Here is a 14,071-nt window from a genome sequence, read left to right as displayed (position 1 = left end):
CATTATGTAAGTAGCCCCACAACAAGTGATTCCTAAGATAGTCTCTGCCTTAAAACATGATCATTGCACTGAGACTGTGACTCAGTGTTGGAGCGCTTGCCTCTCATGTGTGAGGCACTGGGTTCGATGTCAACACTACATAAAAAATAAAATAGAAGGTATTGTGACCATCTACAACTAAAAATATTTTTTAAAAAAATGTGATCATTGAAGGCAAATTCGAACTAGCCTCTAGGCAGCTAACTATTAAAACTGATTAAGAACCAGTTAGAACTGCCTTGGGCTCAGTGGATATTTGTGGGTTCTGGAAAATTCCCCAACGAAAGGTATGATTAATTAGAGGCAGGTCATTGTAATTGCTTAAAAAGAAATGCAGAGTTCAGGACTGTGCAGTCTGTGGGCAGAGAGGACAGCAAGGGAGGCCTGGGCATGAGAGACAGCGGTGGAGCTGTGAAGTCTGTCTTGGCCGTCCATACCTACAGTAGGCAGCCACCGCAGCAGTCACTGTCCTAAGAAGTTGGGTTGTGTCTGATTTAGATCACCAAACAAGAAAACAGTTTTTATTTTTGCCAACCCCCTAACAAGTCTGTAGTCAAATGTTTAAACTTTAGAGTATTAGATTATTGTATTCAAAGTTTTCTTCTGTGTGTTTTTTCCTGCTTCGAATTATCTGACATTTTATATTCTGCCCCCTGATCTACTCTACCACTTTTACTTCTCATCTCAGTCTTAGTTTAATAAGTGTCTTAAACTTTTATTCTTTTCTTAAAGCATTTTATATATATATTTTTTAGTTGTAAGTGGACACAATACCTTTATTTTGTTTTTATGTGGTGCGGAGGATTGAATCCAGGGCCTCAAAAGTGTGCTAGGTGAGCACTCTACCATTAAGCCACAGTCCCAGTCCCATTAAACTTTTATTCTTTAAAGCAAAATAGAACATTATTCTGAATTTTTCTCATATTTTCAATATTATGGTTCATGCATTTTCTTTGAAGACATCTTGAGAACTAAAATAGCATCTTTGATGCTCTATTGGGATAATTTCAATTGGAAAGAGTATTCAGTAGTAGGTAGGATGTAGTAATTTCAAAAAAAATGTTTTTTTTGAATAATTAAGAGCTTTCTAAAATTCCCCGAGAAATAATGCCTAGAATACTTCACAGCTTGTTAAACTTGCTTACGAAAACATTCTTAAATACAAAAGCTTATTTACTCTGAGATTTTCACGAAGGATATGTCTGATATGGATGTTCTAAAGAGTTAAGCAAGCATCCACAACTGCTGTACAGGTGGAGAAAGTAGAATACAGCAGCCTCACGAGCAGAATACCTCTGTGCCCCACTCAGTACTGCTCTGCTCTTTGTAATATTTTCCTTGCTTTAAAAAGTTTATTCATACTACCTGTGAATTCAGTCATAACTGATAAAATTACTTTGACCTGTTTTTAAATTTTATATATAAATAGATTTGCATTATAGGCATGTTTTCATAAGATTCTTTTGCTCAACATTATGTTTAGGGAATTCACCAATTTTGCTCTGTGCAGTGTTCTTTGATGTTGATGTATAGAATTCTGTTGTTTGACTATGCAACACCGGGAGCCTTTGTGTTGTTCTCAGTTTCTGGCTAATGTGAACGATGCTGCTGTGAATACTTCGTATGCAGGACTTAGAGGAATAAGTCTGGTGCACGCTTCAGGTGTGGAATTGCTATTTGCAGAGTGTTCACATCTTCAGTGTTATTAGTTGATATCAGAATTTTCCAGAGTGGTTGCATTCTTACAGCTTTTAATGAATATCAAAATTTCTATCAGAATTTTGTAAGTGGGAAATATCTTCTCTGATTAATTTTATCTCTGATCTCAATCTTAACTCCTGATTTAAATAATAAACCAAAAATGCATTTTATTACCTCCCATAGTAAATTGTATCTACTTTGGTGAAAAGTGGAAACCAGATAGCACAAAATAAACTAGTGAAAGTATCTCAAGTTAGAAAGTAGAGTACTTATTTTGTTGAGAGACCAGAGAGCCAGAGAACATAGCAAAGGGTCCTTTTGTAGAATAGGTTTTCAGTTAAGATCGGTTGATTAATCCACAGTTATCCATGCTACTTGTAGGATTTTCTTTTTTCAACAATGTACCTACCATTCTGTCTCCAAGTTGTACTTTCCCAAATTCTGGAACTCTTGATTTGTCCAGGGTTCTGGACAGTGTGGGAAGTTAAGAGTGGGAAGCAACTTTGGAGTTTAATTACTGGCTGTACCCTCTCAGGGCACTGATTTAATCACTCACAAGCATCATTTGGTTTAAGATTGTGATCTTCTAAGAGCAGGAATGGATTTTTCAGTGACTTATAGAAATGTTCTGCAAATAAGCTGTAATTACTAGAAGCAGGTTTGGGCCAGAACACAGGTTGGCATTGCCTGTTCCGTGTGGAGCCTCCAGGCTTTCTCCTAGGCCTGTGTTGCTGTATTCAGAATAGAAAACAGAAGGAGAAACTGAGGAAGAGTTACTTTCAATCTGTATTGAATGGTTGATAGTAATATTTGCTTTTAAAAACTATCTGATTTTTTAAAAAATTGAGGTAAATATACTTTGAATTTACTATTTTTGCTATTTTAAGTGCGTAATTTGGTGGCATTATAGTATATTCGCTTTTTTTTTTTTTTTTTTTTTTTTTTTTTGTGGTGCCGGGGATTAAACCCAGGGCCTTGTGCTTGCAAGGCAAGCACTCTACTGACTGAGCTATCTCCCCCCCTTGCATTGTTTTTTAACCGTTCACTTCTAGAACTCTTTTCATCTTGCAAAACTGAACCTCCACACCCAGTGGACACTAACTGTTCATTCTCTTCTTCCTTCTGCCCTGGGATCCATCCTTTCACCAGTCAGATTCATTCTTTATGAATCTGATGACTTTTAGTCCTTCATATAAGTGGAATTGTACAGTATTTGTTTTTGTGCTTAGCATGTTTTGCTTAGCATAATGTCCTCAAGGTTTGTCCACATTGTAGCATGTGTCAGACTTTCCTTCCACTTTAAGGCTAAATAATATTCCCTTGCATTGTATTGTATTTTACACACCACATTTTTTTATCTCTTATCTGTCTGGGGACACTTGTCTTGTTTCCACCTTTTGGCTCTTCTGAGTCATGGTGCTGTGAACATGGGTATACAAATATCTGTTCAAGTTTCTGCTTTCAGTAGGTTAGTTGCTTTTAAATCTTTTTGTACCAACCCCCATTAAAATGTTAACAATCTTATTATCCCCCAGAAACTTTTTAATAATCTACTATTCTTATTTTCTTAGCAGAAAATGAGGCAAAAGGAAAGGAATCACACATTTGCATTAATGGCAGCACTGAAGTTGGCTGCAGCCTTTCAGTAATGAAGATGTTATGACTGTGCCTTTTTTGTTAGATTTTTGTATACATATTGACATGGCATATTCCATTTTGTGTTGCTATGATAAAATACTTGAGAGTTAATACTTTATAAAGTAAAGAGGTTTATTTAACTCATAGTTTTGGAAGCCAGAAGTTCAAGATTGGGTAGTCCTGTCTGGTTGGCCTCGGCTGCTAGCTGCATCATAACGTGACATTTGTTATCAACATGGCAGGAGTGTGTTTGAGAGATCGCATGGTAAGAGGAGGCAAGAGAAAGTAGGGAGTGACCAAGCTTGCTTCTTTACAGCAAGCAATCTGATCTCAAAAAGAGCTTAATCATTCCTGGGAGACTTAACCCACTGTAGGAGATCTGCATGAATCTCTCATAAGGGTGGTTATGACTCAGTCACTTCCCACTAGGTACCAACTCCTAAGCATCTCACCACCTTTCTGGACTGCCACACTGGGGGGCAAGGTTCTAGCACATGAATTTTTAGAGGACAAACCTTATCCAAACCATAGGAGCACACAATGAAATATGAAATACAAAATCAAAAAATTCACATTTATTAGTATCCCCCTGCCACCCCTCCTTGCATGAGGAATATCTTTAAGTTTTGGGAGCTGTCAATAGTGACAGGTACTGGTTTTTCCAAAATTATGATTTTAATTTGAAAGCTTAGCTTTTATGTGACAACAAATCTTGTCATTTGTTTTCCACAAGGTGATAGGCTCACTTTGTTCATGTTCAAGAAAATATCTGTCAAATAATCCAGAATAACCATAATTCTCATTCACTCTCTTCAGTCAACCCAGCATACCATGAAAAAAGCAACTAGTTTAGTTTGCAGCTTAAACTATGGCAAAGGTGCTTTTCCTTCGGATCATCGTGTACTTTAGTGGTCATTAGAAGTGCTTTATGTACAGTATTATTTTGGAATGTAGAATATTAAAAAAAACTATGAACTCAGGGGTCAGTATTTTATCATAATTTTTACTGCTGCCAGGTGTCCCGGCAAGTACCTGTAATCCCACCTACTTGGGAGGCAGAGGCAGGAGGATCAGGACTTAGAGGCCAACCTGGGCAACTTAGTAAGACCTTGTCTCAAAAAATCCAGAGTAAACAACAACAACAACAAATTTTATTTTCCTTGATTGAGAACATCATTAAACAGAGCTAGCTTTAAAGAAAGAGAGAGAGAAAGAGAGAGAGAGAGAAAGAAAGAAAGAAAGAAAGAAAGAAAGAAAGAAACATACATGAACAGCTTGTACCCTTCCCTTGATTTGTGTTAGAGGGAACAGTTTGACCTTTGTTGCTTTTGCATCATTGATTTAGATATCAACATAGGGAAAAGACAAAGAATGTCCTAGTATTATTATGAAAATAATTTTCAGGATCTTGCTAGGACTTGGTCCCATAAACCAGTGGTACTCAAAGCTGGTCCCCTGACAGCAGGTTTAGCATCTCTTGAGAACTTGTTAGAAAGGCAGACACCTGGGCTTTGCCCAAACCCTTCAGTATCTGGGGAAATTGAATGCTGCATTTCAGAAGGGTCAGTCTGAAGGCTCCTTGGAATGGGGGCAGGTGGGACATTAGAGCAGTCTTGGAGCCTATGCAGAGGGTGTGATGAGAGCCTGGACTTCAGGCAGCAGGAAGGAAGGAATATAGAATGAATTTGCTAGCCAGAGATTCTCGAGTGCTTTATTGGTAGTTGACAACTTGAAATCTGAGAAAATAGCTGTGGTTTGCTCTGTAACTTACTGGCAATTGGAAATGGAGGATGTTTAAAGGCTCTTGCTGCTTTGTGTCTTTGAGGAATATCTTTTACTGGTAGTGAAAAAAAATCAATTCATATAACTTGCCTGAGCCTTCTAGTCTCCTTTTTGAGAGGTCTGCTTACACAATGACCAGGGCCTCTGGAGGGGTAAAGTCTTACTGTCCAGGTCCAGAGTTTTAGAAAGAACGGTGCATTGTGAAAGAATGGAGGTAATGTTTCCAAATATGTCTGGCCATTGACGGATTTGATACAGTGGTACAGGCAGTCAAACCCCTGATGTTTTATGTTTTCTTGAAGTTCAGCGCAATCAGTGGCTCCATTTAGATATGAGGGTAAAGGTGGGCCTTCATTTTCATTTATAGCAATTACTCTGTTAGAACCTTTATTCTTCAGTATTTTAAAGTTCTTTTGTTATATATCCTTTTTTGTTTTACAGATTTGTAAGACTCCAGGGCCTTCAAGCCGTGATAATCTGATGGTTCCTGAAATAACTGGTAAAACCAAACTTCCAAGTGCCAGTTGAAGAGTATGTCTACGTATATTTAAAACCTCTCTGTACACACATTTACACGAGAAGACAGGCTTATTCTTGTGCACATTTGAGAGTTTTACAACTGATGAAAATTAATTTAAGAATCAGATGGAGCAACTTGACACCGCTGGGCTCAGGAGCCCAGGGAGGAACACACATCACTAATGGCCAATTCTCCATATGGTCTTCACGGGTAAAGAAAGTTTGTAAGAAGAAGAAAAAAAAATTGCACAGGTTAAGACTCCAAAATACCTCTCCAGTTTAAAGAAGGAACTAAGTGAGAAGGTGACCAAGGGAAAAGTAAGAATTCAAATCCTGCAGATGGGATCATGCAGCATTTTCTGTACTTCATTTTTTATTGGATTTGGTAATTTGAACAGACTTTAAAATTCTGGACTGAAAAGTAACTTTGTGGTTGTGGCTAGAGGAGAGCAAGTTCAGTGTGATGAGACAAGTCTGAACAATGAACTGATTCCTTTGCCTTTTTTAGTTAACTACATTGAGGAATTTTAATTTATTATTTCCCTTTACCTTTTCTGTATCTATAGGATAATATCTTAAAATAGCAATTGGAACGAATAATTATAAATTAAATATCCAGGAAAACCCAAAAAAACTTCCTTTTCCTTGGACTAAAGGTGTGGAAACAGGCTCTGAATGTGAATAGGAAGGTGCCCATCTGCAAGGCACGGTGACCAGGAAGTGGTGTGGTGCTGGGAATGCCAGGCTGGCTGGGGGTGTGCTTTGAGGGACTGCCCTGTTGAATCTAAGAAGACTTGCGTATGAGGGAAGATTACTTGATGGACTTAATTCTGACATCAGTTTTTTTCATAAAGATGGAAAAACAAGTGATCTTCAGGAGCAGAAAAAGAGAGAAGTAAGGAGGAACTGGAAAGGAATCCAATGATAAAAGCAAAACCCTGCAGCGTGACTCTGCTTTGTCAGCAAGAGGAATTAGTACTCACACAAAGCAAACACTCGGTCCTCTTTGATAGCTTTAGGCCCTGACTCTACCAAGGGAAGGGGCTTGTTTTCCAGCCTCTATGGCACTGAGGGGGGTGCAGGCCGGCGGAGGAGTTGTCCTAAGAGCCCTGCGTTCCTCAGGGACACGGGGCCCAGCTTTGCAGTGGGAAGTGTCTGGTTTTGAACAGCGGGGAAAAGAGTGATTTTCTTCCTAAAATTTGGACTGCTGTCTGCACAAAATCTGGTCTGTTTTGCACGGTTTGTGTGCCTTTTTTTCCCTTTATGCAATCTTTTTCAGCTTTAGCAGCAGAAATTTGTCTAGTTTGGAAAACATGCCAGAGGGTGGCTTCAGAAGGAAGATGATCCTGTATGGTCTGTCACTGCATCTGAACTTTTGAAAGAAATAGAAAATTCCAGCTAGAGGGATTCTTAAAGCCTTAAGTTACTTGAAATCTATGTATTTGCAACCCTTTGTCTCTGGAATCACATTACACAAAACTGGAATCTCAGGCTGAACAAGAATAACCAAGTTGAGTAAAAAAGAAGAAAACTCTTGTTTCTCGATCACCACTTATTAATGATGCTCTTTCTCCAAAGGATCAGCGTGTTCTTCCTCTAAGGACTTGAAAATAAAAATGGACCCCATGTTTTTTTAGGCATTACCTTTTCTTAGCAGACTGCCATCATCTTTTATAGAGGAGTTTTTCACTATGCATTTGGTGGATCTTTATAAAATACTGACCTTCTAATTAGCTCCAGGTCAGTCTTCAAGGGAGAAAAAAGGTAACGCAAACCAATCACAAAAGTAAAATAAACCAATGCAAGAAATTGGTTTAAGATTTCCATCATCAAGCATTACTTTTTAAGTAAAACAATTTGTTGAAAAAAGTATGTATGCAGCGGTGGAACATGGACCTGTGCTTTGTAGCGACTCCAACATCCTCTGTCTGTCCTGGAAGGGGCGCGTCCCCAAGAGTGAGAAGGAGAAGCCTGTATGCAGAAGGCGCTACTACGAGGAAGGCTGGCTGGCCACGGGCAATGGGCGTGGTGTGGTGGGCGTGACTTTTACTTCCAGCCACTGCCGCAGGGACAGGAGCACTCCCCAGAGGATAAACTTCAACTTGCGGGGCCACAATAGTGAGGTGAGCTGTGGTTTTGTTTTGCTTTTTGCCTGGTTACTTCCAGTAGTCTTTTGAGTCCCCCAGACTTGAAAGATTCTTTGCTTCTGTTTCTTAGCTGCCGGTGAGACGTCACACCTTGAAATTGATTTCCTGTGCTCCAGTGGGAAGGGTGTCAAGGTGGACTCTGTCTTCCCTTGTGGATCAGTTGTTCCCCAAGCCCTGCTCTCTTTTCTCTGAGAGTCACTGCTGCTTGTCTGAAAGGGTCCAGGCGTTGGAATGATGCCCCATAGTTGTGTTGGGTATGCTCCTGTTCTCTCTGTTCCACTCCTGAGCTTCACACCTGGAATTGCCTTCTGTCCTGACCCCAGTGCAAAACTGACAGTGTAAAAATAAAAATGGTGTTGCTTTTATCTTGCACAACTTACCCCTGCATCTCTCTAATGGTGGTTTAACACCTGACTTATACTTTGTGTACTTGGAGGTGACAGAAGTTGTTATTGGACAAGAGCCAAAGTTTTCACCTCTTGGGTTTATTATATTGAGATTATTATATTGTATATTTGTACATATAGCTTTCTCTGGTATTCTAAAACCCAGTGGCATTTTCTGTGAAATTCATTCAGCCAACATTTACTGAGTGCTTAAGTTTTAGGCATTGTGTTTAAGAGAAGACCATGACTGATAATTTCTTGCAGACGTGTACTTGTGCAGCACCTTGACAATATTCATGTTTCATGTTCACTAATTTGTTTGGGTGTTTTCTTATGAAGAATTATAGCAATTTAAGGAGCAAGAATATTTTCAAAGTACATGCTTTAGTTCACTCAGGATGCTATAACAAAATACCATGGCCTGGGTGACTTGTAAACAATGTAAATTTATTTCTCATAGTTCCAGAAGTTTTTTGCAGATGAGGGTATGGGCATGGTAGGTGGGGGGCCCTCTTCTGGGTTGCACACTAATACTTTCTTCTTCTTTTTTTTTTCTTTTTTTTTTTTTTTTGCGGTACTGGGGATCGAACTCAGGGCCTTGTACTTGTGAGGCAAGCACTCTACCAGCTGAGCTATCTCCCCAGCCCAATACTTTCTTCTTGATAAAAAAACTGGAAGGGATATCTGTGGGGCCTCTTACGAGAGCACCAGTCTTATTCATGAGGATTCTGCCCTAATGACCTAATCATGTCCTGAAGGCCCCACCTCTTAATTTACCTTGGGGGCTAGGATTTTAACATATTAATTGGACGGGGGGGATGAACATTAAGACTGTAGCAATATAAAATACAATAAAGTAAACTAATCTTGATCTCAATAATTACATGTTCAGTTACTGTTGTGAACAATAGGAGAGGAATGAAGCTTGGTTCCAACAAGTGGATTTTATTCATGCAGTGCACACTCAACTTAACACTCCTAATGATATCAAGTCACAAATACATTGAAGATTCACTCCCTTGTTCACCTGGAGTCCAATCCCCATGGACTTACTCAATGCAACATCTCTTAGCCAAGAAGTCAGTCAGCAAGACCGAGGGGATTCTTCTCAGCCATAGCCTCTCTCAGCTCCTCAATGTGTTTTTATGTCCTCAGGTGTCCGATAAGCCAGAGGCTGGGTGGCAGTTGTCGCCATGGGAGAGGTGGTCAGTCATCTGGCCTTGGTGACAACAGTCGATCAGCGATAGAGTGGACAGCAGCCGGGGCAGTCAAGAGATAGAGCGACGTGGAGTCCTCTGGTCACAGTGCTGCTGACAGTTTGCTCCAAAAGTCCAGGGGTTTAAGTAGTGATTCTCAGCCTAGTCATGCTCTGGTCTTCATGGATAAAGACCAGAACAGGGCTAGACTAGGAGCCCCCACTCAAATCATAGATGAAGGTTCATATCGGCATTGTTCAGGAGTGTCATCCTGCCACACAGCAAGTTTGTCACCAGGCGCCTTTATTTTAGTTTTACAAGTCCAGGCAAATACCAAATACAGCTTATTATTACTGAATAACACACAACTATAGCAATTCCTATTATTTCCTTGTCTCATTACTGTTATCCAACCAGATCAAGATACAGAACACTTCAGCACTTCTTACAGGTACCTGGTGGTCATTCCCAGACTTTACACTATAAAAGGAAAACCCCTAGAATGGGTAATTTAAAAATGACAGATTAGTGCTCATAGTTCTGAAGGTTGGAAAGTCCTAGATCAAGGCTCCAGTGAATTCACCAAATGTGTCTTGTGAGGGCTCGCTCTCTGTTTCATGGATGGCTCCTTATTTCTGTGTCCTCGCGTGGCCTAAAGGGTGAAAAGCATCCTCAAGCCTCTTTCAAGGGCACAACCCTATTCTTTCTTTTTTATTTTTTTCTGTAAACATTTTTTTCAGATGTCAATAGACCTTTATTTTTATTTTTTTGTAAAGATCTCAATTTTTAAAAACATTTTTAATATATATTTTTTAGCTGTAGGTGGACACAGTACCTTTATTTTATTTTTATGTGATGCTGAGGATTGAACCCAGGGCCTCACTTGTACTAGGCGAATGCTCTACCACTGAGCCACAAACCCAGCCCTCCTTTTTTCTTGGTATTTTATCTTTTATGTATATATTATTTTTTATTTGCAAAACAAAAAGTGTTAACAATAAAATAAATCTGTTGCTGTGTACCATATGATAAATGAGAGAATGAAAAACTGCAATAAGAGTATTCCAACAATCTTCTCTCTGAACCTGACAGCAGGACTATTCAACCCATTTTCCAAAATATTACATTGTCAAACCTATCATTTACCCAATTTTCCACTGACTTTCATGTCAGTCAGGTGTTCTTTTTTTAATAGTGTTTATAATTAATTTAAATATAAATAGATATTGTAATTAAAAGATATAAATGTTCAACATGTGTAAAAAGCAAACAATAACTCAATAACTATAGGTTTCTATACCTGTGTCACACTTTAAATATCAATACACCAATAGGTTAAAAGAAAAGAAGGGGAAAATAAGCATGAAAAATCTGAAATAGAGCTATTAATATAAAATAAATTTCAAGAAAAATATTTTCAGACATAAAGGGGCACATTTCATAACCATAATAGGGTAACTTCCTCAAGAAAGTATAACAATTGTAAAGTGTATGTACCTAATAACGGAATTTCAAAATACATAAATAAAAATTAATAAAACTAGAAAGACAAATCCACAATCACTTGAAGGTTTTCAGCCCCCTCACTTTGCTGGAAGGAGTAATGACATAGAAGGCTTAACCACATTATCAGCCACCTCGACTTATTTGTTATTTATGCAGAACTATACACAGAAATGACAAGTAGAAAATTAATAAGGATAAACTATATTGTCACAAAATAAACTTTGAGAAATTAAAAAAAAATTGAAATCATGAAGACTGTTTCCTGCATGATTTATCACATTAGAAATCAATCTCCCTAAGATATATAGAACCCCACTCCCACGTCCCAAATACTTCAAAATTAAACGTCATGCTTGTAAGTATCTCACAGATCAAAGAAGAAAGCACAAGAAAAGTAAATAAAAAGTGCTTTGAGGACTGGGATTGTGGCTCAGTGGTAGAGCACTTGCCTAGCACGTGTGAGGCACTGGGTTCCATTTTCAGCACCACAAATAAATAAATAAATAAAAGGTATTGTGTCCATCAACAATGGAACTCAAAATATGTTTTTTAAAAAGTGCTTTGAACTAAGTGATAATGAAAACTTAAAATATCAGAATCTCTGGGATGAAATAGTACTTAGTTACACACTTATAACAAAGTATTTGTATCAGAAAGAAGCTAGATTAACAAATTAGTTTCAAAATAGGTAGTAGGAAGGAAAAAATAGGAGTAGGAGCAGAAATAGGTGAAATAGAAAAGAATACAGCTAAAAGTTGATAAAAATCTAACAATTCTAATCAAGAAAAAAGTAAGAAGAAATATCAATGGAAAGGGAGCTATCAAAACAACCCTACAGATGCTAAAAATGTATTAAGGTAATATTCAAAATATTCAAATTGTATAATTATATAGCTTACATAACTTGTTCTGTTTTAGAGGATAGAAACCCCTGCTTGTTTACAATGAGTGATAAGGCTTTTCCATCCTTTCATCTTCAGTCAGTGGATGTCTTTGCCTATGAGGTGAGTCTCTTTTTTAAATCCAGTCTGCCAGTCTGTTTTGATTGATAAGTTTAGGTCATTAACGTTCAAGGTAATTATTGAGATATGGTTTGTGTTCCCAGTCCTTTGGTTTATTTCTGGTTTTTAATTCGAAATAGTTTCTCCTTTGATTGACTGTTCCTTTAGTGTAGTTCCTCCCTTCACTGGTCTTCATTTTTTTTTTTTTCCATTTTGTCTTCATGGAATATTTTGTTGAGAATATTCTGAAGCTCAGGCTTTCTGGTTGTGAATTCTTTTAATTTTTGTTTATCACATAAGGTTTTTATTTCATCTTCAAATCTGAAGCTTAATTTTACTGGATATTGAATTCTTGGTTGGCATCCATTTTCTTTATTTTATTCCAGGACCTCCTAACTTTGAGCATCTGGGTTGAGAAGTCAGCTGAGATCCGTATTGGTTTCCCCCCTGTATGTAATCTGATATTTTTTCTAGCAGTCTTTAAAATTTTACCCTTGTTCTGTATGCTAGGCATTTTCAATATACTGTGCTTTGATGTAGGTCTGTTGTAATTTTGCATGTTTGGTTTCCTGAATGCTTCTTTTATTTGATTTTCCATTTCATTCTTTAGATTTGGGAAATTTTCTGATATTATTTTATCAAAAAGATTGTGCATTCCTTTGGTTTGTATCTCTGCACCTTCATCTGTCCCAATAAATCTTAAATTTGGTCTTTTCATGTTATACCATGATTCTTGGAAGTTCTGTTCATGGTTTCTTAACACCTCCCTGTAGTCAACTCTGTTTTCAAGATTATATATTTTGTCTTCATTGCCTGAGGTTCTGTCTTCCAAGTGGTCTAGCCTGTTGGTAATGCTTTCTATTGGATTTTTAATTTGGTTTATTGTTTCCTCCATTTCAAGGATTATTTTTTCCCCAGACTATCTATCTCTTTTACTGAAGTGATCTTTTGCTACCTATATTTGCTCTCTTACTTCATCCTTTACTTTGCACATCAGTTTAACTTTGTATATCCTAAACTTCTTCTCTGACATTTCTTCCACTGTGGTGTTGATGGATTCTGTTATTGTAGTATCTTGGTTTGCTTGGGGTGATTTGTTCCCTTGCTTTTTCATGTTGTTTGTGTGTCTACGCATCTAACAGTATGGATCTGAGGCAGAAGAGTTTCTACCCTCTGGACTTATAGTGTCCCTGAAGGATTCCAGTACCTCACTGTTTAGAGGGAGACAAATAATAACAACAACCAATGCAAACAGTTTACAGCATTAAACCAAATAGTTCCTACTTTGATGTCTACAATGTTAATTATCACAGTAAACAAATGATATGATCATTTATGCCTATATGGCTGTTTGCAGAAGAAAGAGAGAATCAAGGGAAACGGGTTGGAGAGAAAATATACATAAAGCAAAAATTTAAATAAAAAATAAAAATAAAAGAAGTACAAACTAAAACTAAAATATACTAATCAAACATCCCATTTCACAGAAAAACTAATCCATGTAAAATAATTGGTTCAAAAATGCTAGAGATGAGAAGAAAAAAAACACAGGAAACTGTATAAATGTCCATGTACCATTAAGGTTACAAACAGTGAAAAAGAATTTTTAAAAAATCTTGAAGAAAAGTTAAAGAATTCTTTCAGTTGGAGCTCAAAATATTCCCAGCCTCTCTTCTCAGCAGTTCGAGGTGGGGTCTTCTGGATGTGATGCTCCCGGCTCTGGATTGCGGAGTGAGAGGCGATCCCTAGGCAGGAACCCCTGGAGCCAGGGTCTAGGCTTAGGCGGGCTCCAGGCTCTTTGCTCAATGTCAGTTGGACTGGAGATTTTAAATCGGTGCACCTCCAGCACCCAGTCCTTGCTGGTCCTGCTGGAGGACTTTACCCAGGGCTCCCCTGGGTTCCACTTGTGTGGTGGGGGAACCAGTTCCTAGTCCTCTACATCATCTGCAGATCCCAAGTTTCCTGGTCTCAGGTTCAGTCTTCAGTTTTTCCTGCTCCGACCCTTCCGAGTTCCCGACCAGAGGGGTCTCTCCCTGCTGGTCCTGCAAGCAGTTGGAGTGGAGGGGGAGGAGTTGAGTTGGGTGGGTTTTTGCCCAGTTGCCCTGTGTGTAGGCCTCTCTCCACGTTTGATTTTCTGTAGTCTCTTGGGCACACTC

At 38.3% G+C, this 14,071-nt stretch overlaps 1 protein-coding gene across 4 annotated transcripts in view; it reads left to right on the top strand.

Annotated features, from left to right (window-relative positions):
* Tulp4 (TUB like protein 4) overlaps nucleotides 1-14,071 on the top strand; it is a 241,596-nt gene that overhangs the window by 56,494 nt on the left and 171,031 nt on the right. For all 4 annotated transcript variants that reach the window (XR_007109580.1, XM_047559408.1, XM_047559409.1 and 1 more), the window contains exon 2: nucleotides 5,602-7,802. Coding sequence is in view for 3 of the 4 variants with exons in the window: in XM_047559408.1 (XP_047415364.1) it covers nucleotides 7,551-7,802 (252 nt within the window). In the remaining variant the exon portion in view is untranslated. The remainder of the gene's footprint in view (nucleotides 1-5,601; nucleotides 7,803-14,071) is intronic.

Source organism: Sciurus carolinensis, chromosome 7 (genome assembly GCF_902686445.1).
Source record: "Sciurus carolinensis chromosome 7, mSciCar1.2, whole genome shotgun sequence".
NCBI classification, from domain to species: Eukaryota; Metazoa; Chordata; class Mammalia; order Rodentia; family Sciuridae; genus Sciurus; species Sciurus carolinensis.
Note: the sequence above shows the minus strand (reverse complement) of the source record. Positions and strands in the feature narration are given on the sequence as shown.